The sequence below is a fragment of the Aythya fuligula genome, chromosome 2 (assembly GCF_009819795.1).
Source record: "Aythya fuligula isolate bAytFul2 chromosome 2, bAytFul2.pri, whole genome shotgun sequence".
NCBI lineage: Eukaryota > Metazoa > Chordata > Aves > Anseriformes > Anatidae > Aythya > Aythya fuligula.
In genome coordinates this window covers 70,225,053-70,242,804 of record NC_045560.1, presented here as the reverse complement: position 1 = coordinate 70,242,804, position 17,752 = coordinate 70,225,053, and the positions used below count along the sequence as shown (strand labels likewise).

Below are 17,752 nucleotides of genomic sequence, written 5' to 3'. Positions count from 1 at the left end.
CTTGGAAATTAAGTGGATACTTTATCTTTCATCACTTGAAAGCTTGAACCTTACAGCAGCGTGTGGTTATGAATGTCGAAAAATACCTGTTTTTTAAGTAAAATTCTGTTTAATGGTGGTTTTTGTCATTGAGTCTGTTGGGAGTACTTAGAAATATTTGTTGGAATGGGAGACGTGGACTCAGGCATAGAGAGACAGATGGACAGGAGCAGGGGAGAAGGACTGAGGAATTGATACCTTTGGAAGCAGAAAGACAAAAGAACTGGAAAATAAAAATGACAGACTGAGGTGGAAAAAAAAAAAAAAAGCTTCTTCTTTGGTATGTTCGATCCTCCTCTTGCTAATCAAGTTCTCCTGCCCTTCTCCACTCTAGTCATCTATTTCTCTTGACCAGAAATGTTTTCCTCTAAGCTATTTGGCTTGATGGAATATTAGCAAAAATGGTAGAATGTGTGTTAATTACATATTAAAAGAAAGATGAGTCTAGTGGATGGCTTCCCTTGATAGAAATTTTTTTAATAGGCTGTTCCTTTAGTATGTACCAAACTATTTTGATTGTGGAACAAAAATAAACATAAATATTAAAAACTCAATCAAAGCCTTTAAAGTTCTTTTGCTTAGTTTTCAAGTGAAGCAAACAGAACAGATCAGTCTGACCCAGGAGACAAAGCTGTGGTCTCAAAGTGACTATTATTGTTGGAAAATTATTCCACATTTGAGATTTAGAAAGATAAGTTCTTTTTCCGCAAAATAGGCATAATTGAATGTTTACTTCTTTTCTTGAGTTCTTGAGGAGTGGCTTACTTAGCATGCACAGTCTGAAAGCCAAGTCCTTATTTTAGAAGGTAATTTAAACTGGATTGCACACAGGAGCCTGACTGCATCAATTTAACAGAGTTAGAGAATAATATGACAGTTCTGATTTTTGCTTCTGCTGAAGAGAGCAGTTCAGAAGGAAACTTTAGTAAGGTTTTTGGCCTCAGTTGCTTAATATCCAAGCCACCTGACCTTGTACTTCCATAAGCTCTCCTTTATTGGAGATTAACCTTGCTATTTACATTTTTTTTTCTCCACATAAAACCTTGGACTCCCAAAATATGGGAGTTCTATATGAAATAGGAAACAATTTTAAATGATTTTCTAATACAGGTAAACATAGTTTACCTTATTGCTGTGTCCCTCATGTAGAATATGCATTCTTCGTCTATAATAATAAGCAAATCTTTATTTTGCAGGAGCTGTTTTTCAAACCCTTGTTCTTAAGATGTCCATTAGCCACATAGAGCTCAAATGTGGACACAGGTCTTTGTTTCAGGAATTTCTGAAGCTTTGTGTGAGCTCACAGTAATATATAATTCTCAGGTAGAGAGCTCTTTGGTGATCTGTTGAGGTACAACTGCTCAATGTACAAATAGAGAAGAAGACAAAGGAAGCTGAGGATGATGAATAAGAACAAATAGTTGAGGTACAGTTTGGAGACAGCTGAAGTGTTACTGTTTTGCATGGGAAAGTAAACAGAAAAGGTGTCGGAGAAGAGAGTAAGAGCATGTGGTTGCAACTGAGGCTTGTGAAGCACACTTCCCATTTGGAGGTGTTGTGCATTGCTTGATAGCAGCTGTGGCCAAGGTTTTATTTCACCTGTTTTCTCTGATTCGTGCGTGGGAGGAAGTCTATATCCTTGAATTTTGGTTTCCCTTGTCCTGTTTTCCATTGATGAATCAAAGCAGTGTACTCTAAGGCCATACTTTATGCTGTGCTTCATTCAGTGCAGTTGTTGAGCCTGTGTTCGGGGCTGCTAGGGTTCATTATGTCTGTAAATTACTTTCAACTCAGTTTAAAGCACTGATTTGTCTTATAAAACATGATATGCAGTGTCTGTATCCTTGAGAATCTGTTCACCTCTCTACCCACCATGAATTTGTTTCAGTAACAGACATGGTTTGGACTGAAAGCAGGAGACTAAATTCAAGTATTTGTTTCTGGACCTTGTCCCAGCTTTTAGCTACACCCACTTTGGATATGTTCCTTTCTGGGCATTTTGTGAAGAACACCTTGTATGCAGGCTGTTGGATGCTTCTGACTTTGTCTCAATCCAAGATCAAAATCTAATTTCTTTCACTTCTCAGTAACTGCTGAGTATAACAATTTGAAGGCCCAATCTAGGCTCTTTTGAAAGTAAGATTTCTTTATTGGCAGTTTTACAGGAGTTGAAAAAATTGTTAAATAAAAGCCAGCATAGATATAAAAATAAGCATGACTGAAGTGTATAACAACAACAAAAAACCACGTTTTTGTCAACCTGTTCCTAACACAATATTGTAAAATATGCCTTCAAAATCTTGTACTGTACAAAATGTCATACCTTACTCTCCTTGTGAAGTTCAACATTTCTGTCTGTGGGTATTTCTGAGGATTCAGTGGATATAATCCATGAGTTCTAGTGGGTGACTGTGGATGTCTCACAGAGGAATTACAAAGCTTCACATCCTGGCTGAAGTACTTTAAACTAGTAATAGTATTGTAAGACACAGACAGTTAGGAAGTGGTTGATACTAATATGTTGGAGTGTTCTTGTAGTTCTAGCTTTATCTTTGAAGATTGGTATCACATTAGCAAATAAATGGTGCTTTGACTTTTTTTTTTTTTTTTTTATTTATTTCAGTTGTGAATTAAGTATCTTTGATCAAAGTAGCTTTCATTCAGCAAAGTGTTTTTGGAGAATGGCCTGATGGGTCTAGATTCAAGTAGGTTCATTGATTCTTGTGGTCTGGAAGCTTAGAAGCAGGACTCTTAGACGTGACTTCTCAAAGAAGATGGGTTCCCATGTAAGACATAGTTGTAACGATCCAACCTTCTTTTTCAGTCAATTGGGACTGTGTCAGCTGCTAGTGTGGGAAGCCAGTCAAATTGTTTTATCCTTTCCTTTTCCATCTTTGGCCACCTGACATGCAAAGCTTCCAGCAATTTTATTCTGGTGGGTAGTCAAGTTTTTCACGCCAGGCAGCAGGAGCCTGGCAGCATACAAACCTAGGCTAGATGGGGAAAGCTTGACTGTCAGGAGTGCTTTCTCCACCGGACTGTGTTATTTCAAGTAGTAATGCTATATTTGTCTCACCAGGTCCCTGGAATCTGCCACTTTGGCTAGGTCTCTTTGTCATAACCTCAACCTGACTTCTGTCATGTTTGAAGTTACTTGTATTCATTCAGTTTTTCATGTTGACTCACATTATCTCAACTTTTTCATGTTCTACTTGCCAAAATCCAAACTAGATAAAATATATATGCTATACAACGTTTTGTAGTGGTCTCACTCACCAGAATAGTTGGCTGCACGTTTAACTTTTAGTTTTCAATCAGAATGTTCAGGTCTGTGCTTTAGTCCTGTTGAGTTCCCCAAGGCAATTCTAAAAATGCTTGAAGTTAATTATATTTTTAAATGCTACTTTGACTTGGAGGTTTACAAACAGGTAGTTGGAGAAGAGACCAGAGGCAAAATAAATGAAGATGCGGGGCATAGTGGAGGTTTATTTGTTAGTGCTGATTTGAGGAGGAATTCCAGTTGTCTGCATTTTTCTTTCATTTGTTTGAAGAGAGGGGAAGTCTTCACTGATATGGACTTCTGGCACTTGAGAAGTTTGTGTTCTGAAGGCTGATAATTGTATAAGGATCATCCAGCAGACAGGTGTTTATTCATAGCTCAGACGACAATGCTTTGAGCTCCTAGGCAGATAGCTGGATAAAATTTGGTATGTGTTATACATAATGCAAAGTAGTATAATGTGGCCTAGTCCTCAAAAAAAAAAAAAAAAAAAAGATAAAATGAAAACATTCATTACACAATTAAAATGCATAGCAAATCAATTAGGTATGAATATTGTATGTTAACCTTAAAGTGTGAGCTAAAAGAGTTGCGATGAAAACCATTCTTGTATCAAAATAATTTAAAAGCACAAGTCTTAAATGTAAGGCTTTGCCTCACAGAATACACACCTGTTCTGCTGATCTTCTGTCATATCCATTTTGTTTCTTTCAGATCTATGAGTAATCATCAGTAATGTGGGGAAGGAGAATCAGCATCCCCTATCATGCATACTAACTTAAATGAGCATCAATGAAACAATTAACACTGATGCTCAACCTGGCACCTTTAGGTGGCTGATTGAATGCCCCTGTGGGGCTGAAGCAGTGTTTTTTCAGAACCCTCATAGCTATTGCTTCAGCTGATCTACTTAGCCCTGAGGGAGGGGCATGGATTGTGTTAATCAGACAGCAGAAACTTCCATACGTGTATGAACAGGAGTTTTGCTACTGATTTGTGAGTTGATGCTCTAAGACAAGCTGGAATTTTGGGGAAGCAACATCATTGCAGTGAATTATTCCTCTTCTTCCTAGCCATAAGAATATAATTATTTCTATATGCAGGAGTATGGAGAGAAAAAGTATTTTCAGCTTGGGAAAAAAAAAAAAAAAAAAAGCAGTTAATGGTTCACTCTTAATTGAAGCTTAAAATCTTTCCCAGGTATTAATTTTCAATACATTCTGTGTAGTGGCTCTCTCTTCTCCATAAATAATTCAGTTGACAATGGCGAGTATTGCAGTTCTTCATATAATGTTGCTTGGATTATAGGGTCAGGTTAGCTCAGGGACAGTTGGTTGGTCTAAGTGTATCAGTTCAAGCAACTCTGCTGTGAGGACATAAACTGGCACCTCTTGAGTTTGTGCCCACTCCTCTGTTTCTCAGGAATCCTACAGTTCAATATTTAAGCTGTCTGCTTTAAAACGTCAGAAAGTGAGAAGTCTTACCTGTGAGTACACTAGGAAGGACAAGGCAGAACATCCAGACTGCTCTGGGGAGTACTGGTATAAAGTTGACTGAATTCACATGGCAGCACAATACTTCAGAGGTTCGAGATCAGGCACAGGTGGGTTCTTCTGGGGACCTGGGAAATAAGTAGGTTCAGGTTAATTAAAAGACAAAGTGATGACTGTGTCTCTTTTTCCAAACTTGTTATGCCTGCTGTTATTTAAGCAGGGCTCTGAACTGTTCCCTCTCATCACTGAACATGACAGCATATCCCAGAATACCATCAATCCCCAAATAATGGGAGTACTCTTGTCTCCTTTCTGATAAGAGATGGGAGTCAGAAAGTAGAGTTCTGTCTTCAGCCTCCTCCATGATGGTGGGGAAGTTGCAAAGTTCAAAGCTTCCAAAAAATTTGCTAAAAGTAATACTTGGAGGCGGGGGGCAGGTAGAGCACTGGTATAATGACATAGGTGTGAGATGCACAGCGATATATGACTTGGGAGCTCACTGCCAGTGCTGGTGGGAAATCATAGAATCATTAGGGTTGGAAGAGACCTCCAAGATCATCTGGTCCAACCATCCCCCTACCACCCATGTCACCCACTAAACCATGTCCCTAAGCACCATGTTCAACCTTTCCTTGAACACCCCTGGGGATGTTGACACCACCATCTCCCTGGGCAACCCATCCCAATGCCTGACTGCTCTTTCTGAGTACTGCACACAGTACTCGAGGTGTGGCCTCCCCAGAACGGAGTACAAGGGGAGAGTCACCTCCCTGGTTCTGCTGGCAAGCCTGTCACACGTGCACTTTCAGCCTAAGTGCATTTATTAAGGCTTTTGTTTACATTTGAAAAAGCTGTGAGCCTTGGCAGAGCTGCTGGGCTCTTGGCTTTGTTGAAAATTGGTGGAATGATGCCTGAACATGGAGATGGTTCCTGATGTTGAAAAAAAAAACAAAACACCACTGTTTAATAACTCAGTGTTCCTGCTCTGTAAATTAAGAAGGTATGAATATTTCCTGACAGAAATGTTGCATCATTAATATCTGTAAAGCTCTTCTGTATGAAATATTCTTGTCTTTTTATATTTAGTGCTGCACAACAGGGACTTCTGTATGTGGGGGTGGTGGCTTTCCCTGGGGGCAGCGGCCCAGGAGCTCTCCGGTTAGAGGTGTGATGCCAGCGTGACAGGGCCTTGAAGGCCATTGCCCTGCTTCTGCTACGTGCCTCAAAAGAGGCAATTTTGATCCTCTCAACTGTTGACAATGATGTTAATGCTGCATAGGCTTGGCTGGTCTGTCAGCCCACGTGAAATATCCTGAATAGGAAATTCGTGGTTACATGTCTTGTAAAACACAGTCAAGTTGGATGTGGAGCAGAGTTCTAAGCCTAGTAAAGCATTGTGTAATGTTCTGCAGCGTTTCTCAAACTCTGTCTGAAACTTTGGACGCAGAGAGCAAAGGGTGCAGCTTTATTCCCACTTTTGAGTCCTGGACTCAGTGATATGCCCAGTCTTGCTGCTTGGGATGTGTCCATAAGCCTGTAGATCTTTAATTTGCCAGTTGCTTGGAGGTATTTCTGTTTTGCCATTCTACCTTTCTTTCTTTTTTTTTTTTTTATTTTCTTGGGAGATAGGTGAATGTTTTATCAGCAATTTTTCATGTTGTGAATTTAAGCTTTTGAATTTTTATTTTGTTTGTTTCTTTATTGCAGCTGGTGCTCAGGATAAAATTGGCTGGGCATTTGGCTTGGGTTTGGAGAGGCTGGCCATGATCCTGTATGATATTCCTGACATCCGACTGTTCTGGAGTGAAGATGAACGCTTCCTGAAGCAGTTTATTGTGCCTCACATTTGCCAAAAAATAAAATTTCAGGTAAAGTAATGTATATATGAAAATAATTTTCCATAGGTAAGAAGTGCGGGTAGCCCTAGAGAATATCATACAATTAAAATTCTGTGTCATTAACAAATTAGGTTTTAAAGCAACAGCTTTCCAACTATCATGATTCTCTCATAAACTGCAAAAAAAAAAAAAAGGCTTTTTATAACGTTTTTTCAGCCAGATAATGTTCTGAGTTGCTGCTGATACTCAGTGAATATCTCTGTTCTGAGTAATAAATAAGCCTGTATTTAAAATCTAAATCTGTCCAGAATGGAGATTGATTTAGGCCTGTGACTGAACTGGGTGTATTCTTGAACTGGGGCTGTAATTCTGTATCATTATGAAAACCTGTTTGATGCCAACCTTTCAAATATTGTAATACATTCCCAATAACCCCCTTTTGTTTTCACTCTGTGTTCATTGAAGTCATTGTGAGTTGCGCTGTTCAACATCAGCAAAATGCGTTGTGAACATGCACCAATGTCTTCAGTATGTTGGCTCTTTCCTCCAAGTGCTAGTGGGGGAAGAGTGCAGGTTCAACTTCTGTTTCTTTTGTAACTCCTCTCCTGAGGCTTCACTTGCTTTCAAAGCTGGCAACTTATCTTCCTTCTTGTAGTAGCAAAGTAATCAAGGAAAACTGGATTGAGTGGAAGTGTTACTTCCATAATGTTCTTCTGTGTCATCGCAGGAAGGCTAAAGTCAGCTGTTATCACCCATCTTTGGGAGAGTTGAGCTGACAGCTGTGTAGATGTCTGATAACAGATGTCTGAAGTACTAAAGCATCAGAATGCATATTGCTGCTGCCTTCTACCATTTTCCTTGCATTGTGAACGGCTTGAATAGGTTTTTTAACAATTGAAAATATAAAAGGGGAAATCAACAGTGATAATGCTGAGACGGTATTTGAGCAGTCTCTACATCAAATCAGTAGCAGCATCCATTTTTGAGTTCATAGCAGTGCTGGCACATCTTCTCTGATAGAGTCAGAATGTTGTTTGAGTAGATTTTCTTTGTGCCTTTTGCTTTTGTGATGCTGGTGATGGTGCAGTCAGATTGTAGTTGTCACTTACAGAAAGAAGGCAGATTTTGCCATGTTTCTTGAAGGTAGGTCTGTCTGTAGGTTTCACACATTTTCTACAGAATGTTGTTCTTTTCAACAAGGGATGCTCAAGTGTCCTTCATTTCGGCCTGTATCTTTCTGGGTGTCATTGCTCCTGAGGAACATGGATTGTGGCTTGGTTTATAGATTACAGTCTGATCTCTGATGGAACTAAAATGAGATTTCTTGCTTTCTTTAAAATTGAGGATCCAAGTCTCAACCTACTATTAATGGTAGATTGGGTATTTGGGAGAAGGCCCAGATTGTCAGGATGACATGATCTGATGTTGAAGGTAAGCCAGAGAGAGTACTGAGTGGCTGCTTCTTTAGGTTGTGTATCATTTTCATGTTCAGCTTCAGATAAAGTCAGGAGTAGTGAACCGATCTGAAGGTAACAGGGGCGTGGGTAAACTCAGAGGAAAGAGCAGCTTTTAGGAAGCTAAAGGTGATAGAAATGTTCTTCTTTCTTTCTTTCCCTCCCTCCCTTCCTCCCTTCCTTGCTATTTTTTTCTACTTGCTGCTGTTTGGTAACATTAACTGAGCAGCATGTGGTTTTTCACTTTTTTGCTTGTTAACTGGATCATCAACAGGAGGGTGGTGACAAGGTCTTTAAACATTTCTTTTTGCTGAGCAGGGCTGTTTTCAACTGGCATTGATTCAACTTGGAATGAGGAGAGAAGTTCTACATCCTAGAAATCTGATTATTTGATGTTGTAAAGATAGCCATGAAATTGAACCTTGTTGGTTGAAACACACTTTGAAGTAATAACGTGACTCAGGAGATGTGATGCAGTTCCTTCAAGGAAAAGGAGTTATCAGTTGCAATTGTGCTCTAACTTGGTCCATAGAGAAGGGCTGGAGTAATGTTACCGGCCAATTAGCTGTTGCTCTATCATATTAATGCGCTGCCAGTTGTCATATCCCAACAAATAGGCTAATGAAAAAGTAGAACGATTAGGGGATTAAGAAGTGTGGGATAGGGATGGAAAGACACTTCGAGTCTCTTCTTTATCCATTTTAAAGAAAGAATCTGGCCAATGTTTCAGAAAGTGTTTTTTTTCCACTGGTATCAAACATTTCTTGGTATCCTTTTAATTTGTTTCCATTTTTTTCTTCTCTCGCTTTCTCTCACTTTCAACCCCATAAAAAACCCACACGTACTCCACTTGGAAGTCCTGTTTTCAGCTTTGGCAGAATAATTCTCCCTAATCCTTACTTTATATTTTTTAACTCTGTCTCTCAGTATAAAAGATGAGTAGTGTCAAGCTTGATTTTGTTGTTGTTGTTGTTTAAAAGAAACTCTGTATCCACTTTTCACATGGTGTCTTATATTGAGGCTTTCGAACTCAATTCAAAACATACTGCCAGTACATACTGGCATTGCATTTTTTAGGGTAAGTGACTCTTCAAATGAGATTATTGTGAAATAATATTCAGTGCTACCATTAGATCTTGGGTGATGGGAGTTAATAAGCCAGTTTTTCTCTCTTTCTGTTCTCCGTTATTTTTCAGTTATGCTGTAAAACCAAGTTAGCAGACCTTCTGCACCTGACTGCTTTCTAAAGAGACAAAATTAATGAATCACATGGTTTATTCATATTTTATTTGAAAGAGAACTTTTAGGCTGTCTTGCAGTGTTGATGTTTAAGAAATCATGATGGATATTAGAAAAGTGTTTGATTTTCTACAGGCAAGGCCGTGCAGTATTTTTCAGCCTTACTGAACTGAACCAAGATAGACCAGATGTTTTGAGAGCCTTTCATTACACAGATTGAATCCTACAGTTCCACAAGGCCTGGGCAAATGTCCATTCTTCATGTGCTTAAGTGAGATAGACTTCTCAACCTTCTGATATTTCTCCTATTCCTTCTTATAATCTGATTATCCACCAACACAGGTATTTTTCTTTCTGTTCATTAAAATGTTCTTCAAACAGATGAAGGCCACAGTGAACAGCAGTAACCTTTAATAACAGCTGGGCTAAATATACTCTTGTTCAAAAATGGAATTTAATTTGAATATTTTCTTGAGACTTAAAGTATGTTTTCGGCCTTTTAACAGCCTGAATATGTCAGGCTTCTTCATGTGTCATCAGTTGCTCAATTTATGCATGTAGGCTTCAGTGGGTCAAAAAGCTGCCTAGAAAACTGACAGTGCTTGTACCATTGCGGTCACTCAGCAGAGCAGTGTTAGAGGGCTGCTCCCCACAGATCAGACTGTGGTGTCGATGAGGATTACCTAAACCACTCCAGCTATAATTTGACACAAGTCACAGCAGTGTGGGGGATCAGAGGCTAGTTACTTGCCTTCAGTCACTCATGTGTAGGGCTGCTGTTCAGGCTGTGAAATGAAAAGCTGAGAATGGACAGGGCAGGAAAAAGTGAGCCCCTGCAAGGTGTAACATAGTAAAACAATGGTTTGGATCTGATCTAGTATGCTGTGTTATATTTCTGTTCATCAGAGCTCTGAGGAGAGCTGCATGTATTTGCTTTTCGGTCCATGCTGAGCCTGCATTCTTACAAGAAAAAGATGTGTCTGTGGGCTGACAACTCTCAGGGAAAGGTACAAAAATGAAATGACGTTTAGGGAAGGAAGGTACTCACAGTTCAGATGAAGTGCAGTGTGCCCAGAGGTGTTGATTAAGACGAATGGACTTCAGGACAGTTCCTGGAACCTCCATCATTGCACTGCCACAGCGAGCAAGCAGCATGTCGTGTCAATTGACTGCTGATGCATTTTCTCTTCACAAAGTCACTTTCATCTGATACTGCCAGTGGTTGCTGCTGCTGGTGTGGTTTTAAATAATTATTTTGGTCACAGGTGAGCCCTGTGGCCTGGACTAAGGTCAGAAAGAAGTATGTTTATATTGTTCGAAGGAAAAGAGTAGTACAGAGGGTATCTGGACCAGATTCCTAGCTAAAATGCAGACCCCCCTGTGTGAGATTATAAGAGTTTCTTTCTTCTTGTTCTCCTTGTTTCTGTGTTATTTATAATATTCTGCAGTAGCCCTATTACATTCTGCAATAGCCCTAGCACCACCAGCTACTCAGCACCCCCTTCCATCACCTGAGTGGCTGTACCTTTCTTGTATCTGCTTGCCCATGCAGTCTGTCTAGAGTTGGTTGTGGGTTTTGTTTTTTGGTTTGGTTTTGTTTTGTTTTTTTCCCCTCCAAAAAACTTAGCTTCTGCTTAAAACAGTAGACTTTCCAACCAGGATCATTTTGATGGAGCCAGGATAGGCAGAAGTCCTAGAACAACTCTGCTCAAAGACCTGAGGGGCCAGTAACCTTTGGCAGTGGAGTGAAGAGAGCTGACAAGCAGCTTGAAGTGACGCCCCATTCACCTCCTGCACAGCTGTAGTTTGTGGTCCTAACCTAGGAGACTGTCTCTGATTTGGAAAGTGAACAGTCAAGGTTAGCAGAGATGAGAAAAAGGACATCTTCGCAAAGGTGTTGTGTAAAAAAATCATTCGTTATACAGGGAAGGAAAACAAGGTGCGCTTGCCTTTCTCCTGTGCTAGGTAGCAAATGCTGAGCCTCACTCACTTCCATTTGCCTTTGCTCAGTGTGCCATAAGGAATTAGACCCCTATTCTAATGACAAAGTATTTATCCAGTAGCCCGGTTTGCTCTGTTTGCTGAACACATGAGCACTCATGTTCCCAGTTACACAGTGCAACTTTTTTACTTTGTTTCTGTGTGCTTTTTGGTTTACTGAGACAGTCATCATCCCTGTGCATCTTTCTTGTGCACATACTTGATTGTTGCTGTGAGACAGGTAGCTTGTCCTGAAGCTGTAGAAGATGCTGAAAATAAAATGCACTTGCAGGTCTAGGGGGAAACTTTTGTAAATTCAACCATCATAGTCTGTCCTTTATTCTGTGCTTGAAAGGGAGAGCATCTCGTGTAAGCCAGTTATTTCAAAAAATTTTATCTTACTACATTCACTGCAAAGAATGAGTCTGTCTGATCCATCATTAATATGCTATTCCCCATAAATTATATTTAGGATCTTAGTCTGTGATTAGCTTTATTTTCCAATAAAAGAATAAATAGATTCACTGGGAGCTACATTTTCAGATATTTTTCATCAAGATTAGGTAACTCCATTCTTAAATGGTTATTCATTTATTATGTTTACATTCTAATAGTGCATCTATTAAAGGCAAATGTACAACCATTAGTATGTAAATTCAACTTGTATGTCTGAACAAATGGGGTACAGCCTCAATTGTGATTTATTGTCTAATTAGTTTTACTGTAATTGAAGATATATAAAGTGTGTTTGTGTGTTTGTGTGCATGTGGAGGTACAACAGAACAGATGACAGTGTAGCATAAATATTTTATTGGCCTGACTTTGGGAAGGTTGAATTTTTTTATGAATGACTTACGTAGATCATCTTAAGTGAATGTCAATAAAACCTTTACAGTGCTATGTATCATCTCAGGTTTGCCTGTATACTCTGCAGAACATTGCTAAGCTCTTTTTTCATTTTGGGTAGCAAGAGAAAGAAGACAAAAATACCATCTTCATTGTGGAGGCCCTGTACTGAGCTGTGCGATTGGATTAGAAATTGCTTGATCATCAAGTCTTCTTTCATCAGGGTGTTGTCTCTTGTATCATTTGTAGCCAGTGCTGGTATTGAAGCTTCAGGAACGTGAGCCCTCTGGCCTCCGTCAGGCAAAGTACTGAAGCACATGCTGAGCCTTAAACTTGCAAGCAGTCCCATTTAAATCAATGGGTTAGCTCCTGTTCTGAAAGTCAAGCATATCCTAAATGATTAAATAGTTTCAGGTCAGAGATCTCTTACTTCCTAGGATGTAACCAAGAGTGATCAGTGCCTTGTAGGGCTGAAACAGAGAAAACCTTCAAAACGGCTGTTACAGGCAGTAAGAGTTTAATGTGCCAGTCAGTCTCCAACCCTTTCTGTTGCTGTGGCTTGGGGGCTTTTCCTTTCCAGGTGCAGAACTTTACGCTTGTCCTTGCTGAATTTTGTAAGGTTCCTCTTGGCTTATTCCTCCAGCTTGCCTAGGTCCCTCTGGATGGCAGTCTGGTTACTGAATTTATCAGCCCCCAGTATTTGGTGTTATTCTGCAGATTTTTTGAGGAAACACTCTATTTCCACCACCAGGTCACTCATAAAGGTGGTTTTGCTGCTAAATAGTGTGTGATAGTGCTGTGACCTGAATGCAGAAGCAGCACAAGGGAAAGGCCGTGGATCAGTGAGGGAGGTGAGCAGCTTGGGTGGAAAGAGGAGCTTCTGCTACCTGGGAGTCTTCCACTTTTTCCTCCTCCAAGAGATCCAAAACCGCAGTCCTGGAGGAGAAAGAAGGAAGGAGTCTGGAAGTAATTGAAAGAAAAGTCAAGGACTAGAGGAGAAATGACAAAGTAACTTGGATTAATACATGTAGCTTAGACTCCAGAGGTGGCATCCGAAGTCAAAGACAACTGTGCTCTACCCATGAGATCCAAAGGCCACTGAGTCTGTAAACGTGTCCTGTGGATTTCAAACTGGGCTCTTCATATCTTCCCAAACCAGGTGTTTGCTATTGTCCTTTGTGCAAATCATGTAAGAATACTCTCACTTAAAAGATGGAGCATTGCCTTTTTAAAACAACAAATGAAAGAGTCAAGATCACAATTTTTCTGCTTCTCTGTACTCTGTTGAAATATAATGGCAGAAATCCAGCCTCTCAAGTCTTTATGGATAACATCCACAGTGTATCCAGTAAAAGGCTTTGGCACAAACAAAAGAAAAAAAATAGTGCCTCAAGAATGCCCATCTCAGGTATCACTGAATTTAGAACATGTTTTTTGTTTAGAGGATGCTCGGTGAACACTTGGAAAATGTGGTATACCCAGCAGGAATGTTGTCAATACAACTGAAAGATTCCCAGCAACTGGGAACAGACCACTGGGGACTTTCTTCTGAATTTTATTTTTAAAGGAAAAGAAGTGACTGTAACCTTGACTGTTTTGAGCTGAAATCCTCCCCGAAACAAATCTTCCAGTATCATGTAAATCAAAAATGAATTTCCAGTTACCGGTGCTGCTGTGGTGTACTGTTACAGTGTGTAGATTCATTTTGCTGCTGGCAAAAGCCAGTGCAGCCCAGTCAAAGCATACCTGATACTATTTAAATGATTACTTTGGAAAAAGTGTGATGAGCTTCCAAAAGCATGTGTTACTGTGGTTTGCTCTGATCTCTAAACCTTGTATATTTGCTGTTTGACTGGTTGAGGCTCTTTAAAACAAACAGCTCACAAATGAGTAATTCTGCTACTGAATATATCAACCAATCTTTATTGCATCCCAGATGATGAAGTGTAATGGTTATACAGAGTGCTTAAATAAGCCACGGAGCAATTTCCAGCAGCGATATATATGCTGAAACCCACATAAAATTAATACTATATTAATTTTACATTAGTATATTGACTAAATATAAATAAACCTGGAAATCTAAAATAATATTAGATTTCAGATTGGATATGTGTAACTATGAGAACCAGCTGCAGTTGGTTTCAGCAGGAATCTATGAGTGTTCAGTGCTTTCAGTTTTACTGTCTACAAAAGTATACAGGTAATAAGGAGGATGACCCATACACTTTTGCCAACATTTTTCAAATATTGGTGTAATTACAGTGTGGTGAATAGAACTCTTGCTAGAAGTAGCCACCATGACAACTACTTGTCGTTGGACCTGACCTGACAAGTAACTCAGTTTCCCTACTCAATAATTCTGTTTTCCCTGGTGTTTACAGTTGCAATGTAGTTACAGTGTACCTCTCCAATACCATCCCAGGACAGAAAGCTCTTCAGGGCAGGGGCTATGGTTTTGTGCTCTGTCTACCCAATGATACCCTGGCAGTCCTGTAATTATCACAATGTGAGAATCTGCATTCCTACTGCAAGGTTAAATATATCTTTGTGAGTGTACATTATGTGTTTGATAAAAGAATAAACTCCTGTTTAACATGTACCTAAGCTCTTGCAATATATGTGTGTGGCTTTAGAGATTCACAGATCTGTATTAGTGTGCATACACTACCAAATAAGTGTTTAGAAGAGATAGTGAAATCAGTAGGAAAAGATGTGCTCTATTTATTATTTTTTCTGTAAATGGTTGGGTTTTGTTAAAGATTATTTTACTTGATAGCTGTTTTTAACATTTGTGCAAATGTTTTGTGCACAAAAGATGCATCTTATAAAGAGGTTTTGATAAAATGGTCTCTAAAATCATGCTTAAACCCCTGCAGTCATCGTCTGCAACATGATTAGCCATTGCAGCTTAGCTGGAAGTGTCACAGGGAAATGAGGGCTGGGGATAATATGTCTGGATGCATGTGTGTGTATTCACGAACAACAGCACCTTTCTGAAGTACATGGTATTAATAAAACCCTGATTTTCAGCTCCTACTTCTCTGATCAGAATATGAATTAGGCTACAGAGAACAGCCAAACAAGAGAGGGCACGGTTGGGAAAACCTGTGTTATTCTTATCGTACCTGCCCTCAATTTCTTTCATCCTCATGGATCATAGTAGTGACTACCTAAAACAGAATGTGAAAAGTAACTCATGTTTCGGTGTGTGTATGCTGCAGAGGATTGGTCTTGCTTTCACAATTTTTCAAAAATTAAATAATGGGAGAAAAATACCTCTTCTGAGGATTGCTTGCATCCTCCTGCATGTGGATTAAATTTGCTTTGTATAACTATCCCCACATATCCCTCTTCTCCTAAATCAGGAATAACGAACCAATTTTCTTGTAAAGCAAGAAGAAAGAAATAGCATTCCTGGACAAGTATCCTGCTCATAGGGGTTTGATCGGGTGTGTACTTACCACTATAACTGTTCTTTACATTTTGTATTTTAATATTTAAACATTTAGTGTACTTCTTGTGCTTTTATGGCTTGGGCTGTTCTTGGCTTCTTGGACTGTTTTGGCATCTTTGTCGTTTTCTAAGTGTTACTCTATAGCAAGAATGTAGCTTTGGGGATGCTCTAAGTCTGTCTGAAAGGAAAAATGAAAGACTTTTCTCCCTCTTCTGAGTATTGAGTAAGAAAGTAGAGCCTTTCATTTTAGTCTCTCTCTAGTTTACCTCTTTTGAGGTTGTCATTTGTATGATTTAGTACTGAGTGTGGGAAAAAATGAAGTTGACTACTCTGAAGAATGAAATGCTGGATTTGGCCAGAAGACATTGGAACCTGAGCTGTGTGTGGCACTGCATTTTCTCCAAATGAAGAAGGAAACCCATATGTTTCAGAGGCACTGGAAATCAAGGAAATTTTTTCAAAACTACAACTCATCTGCTCAGATAAATTTCTATACATAGCAGTTAAGCTCTTTTTATTTCCTAGGGATCGTAGACTTTTTTTTTTTTTTTGGATGTTATCTACAGTAGTATTTTCCATACAATACAGATTAGCTCATAAGACTGAGAAGGGTGCAAGGATGAGGACATTTTTTTCTCGTTCTTTGACAACTGTAGCAATGTCCAGGGCCCCATGTGAAGTTGCCTCTGTAAAAGAAGTATGAAACATCATCAATGTTTTCTGGAAATCTCTGTGCTTTTTAGGAGGGAAAGAAAAAAATACAGCTTGTTAGGCAGGACAGAAGGACTTTTTCAGGACTCACATGTGCCTGTGAGATTTGTGATTGTACTTATTATGGTACAAGCCACATTCAGGTGTTCTGGAGCTTCACCGTTCAAACAACAGCTCTCCAGAATTGGGGAGTTAATGAGCAGAAAAGGAAATACAATCAGCAGCACATTAGATGAGATTTCTTGTCTAAGCTGAAATAAAATGTTGGGTGCAATTTGTTTCCATTTTTATGTTACGTATTTGGAAGAAATACATCTTCATATTGCTGCAGTCTCTTTCCAAATGCTTGCATTTTTTATTTCGATATAAATCTTTTATATGAATTGTTGATGTGTGCAGTATTTTACTACACTGAGCTATTTATCTCAGCATTATTATTAAGCATAATGATAAAAAAAACACACCACATGCAAACAAAACCAACAGAAAGGAGGAAACCCAACTTGTGAGCATGAGAAATGCTGAATGTCTGCAGCAACTGCAGGTGCTCAGCACTGCCAAAGAACAAATTCTTAGTGTCTGCTGAGAAGGTGGGGGTTTGCTGGTTTATACCAGTTTATTGTCTGTTCCTTGCAGCCATGCAAGATAGTTCTTAGAAAAATGCAGGGTTGGGACACACAGTCCTCGTTCCCTGTCAGTTTGTTTTCTGTGGTCTGTGTCTTCTCTCCCATTTTCATTCCTACTACAGAAAACCTGACAGTGATTATACCTCTGGAGCAGGAGATTTGGGTAGAAAGGACAGACAGAATATGGACAGACTGTGCAAAAAGCAGTTTTAGGTGTTGATTATGAGGCTTGGTGTTGCTTCAAAATTGCTGACGCAGCAGCTATCACCAGGTTTCATGATTTAAAAAAAAAAAAAAAAAAAAAAAGGTTTCTTTCAGGACTCTGGAAATTTATACATCTCCATCCCACTTTCTTGACACAGGCTGGGCCTGGGAAGAGATAATACTGTGTACCCATTTTGAAGATTCCAAATCTGCTGGATTCTTTCCCTATGACACAGTCTTGCCCATTTTCTGTAGAGGACACCATAACATGGGTCATCCCATCTGTTCCTCTTTGTGTCAGAACAATTCTCTGATGGCAACTGCTTAAATGAAAAAGTGATACCATAAGAAGTTTTTATTTGCTTTTAATAGACTTGCGATGATAATTTATGTGTGTGAAATGGGAGAATATTAGCACCGTGAAACCAGTTTGCTCAGCAGACTGTCAACCAACAGCCTGAGGAAAGAAGCATGAGTAGACTATGTATTTTCCACGATAGACCTAGAGCTGCCAAAAGAACATGTCAAGCTTATCTCTTCTTCACCCTGCTGTTTTCAAAAGGGGGTTGTAAGAAGCTGAGAAGA

General features: G+C 39.4%; 1 protein-coding gene across 4 annotated transcripts in view; it reads left to right on the top strand.

Annotated features, from left to right (window-relative positions):
* FARS2 (phenylalanyl-tRNA synthetase 2, mitochondrial) overlaps nucleotides 1-17,752 on the top strand; it is a 247,055-nt gene that overhangs the window by 138,959 nt on the left and 90,344 nt on the right. For all 4 annotated transcript variants that reach the window (XM_032181399.1, XM_032181400.1, XM_032181401.1 and 1 more), the window contains one exon: nucleotides 6,520-6,680. In XM_032181399.1, coding sequence (XP_032037290.1) covers nucleotides 6,520-6,680 — 161 coding nt within the window. The remainder of the gene's footprint in view (nucleotides 1-6,519; nucleotides 6,681-17,752) is intronic.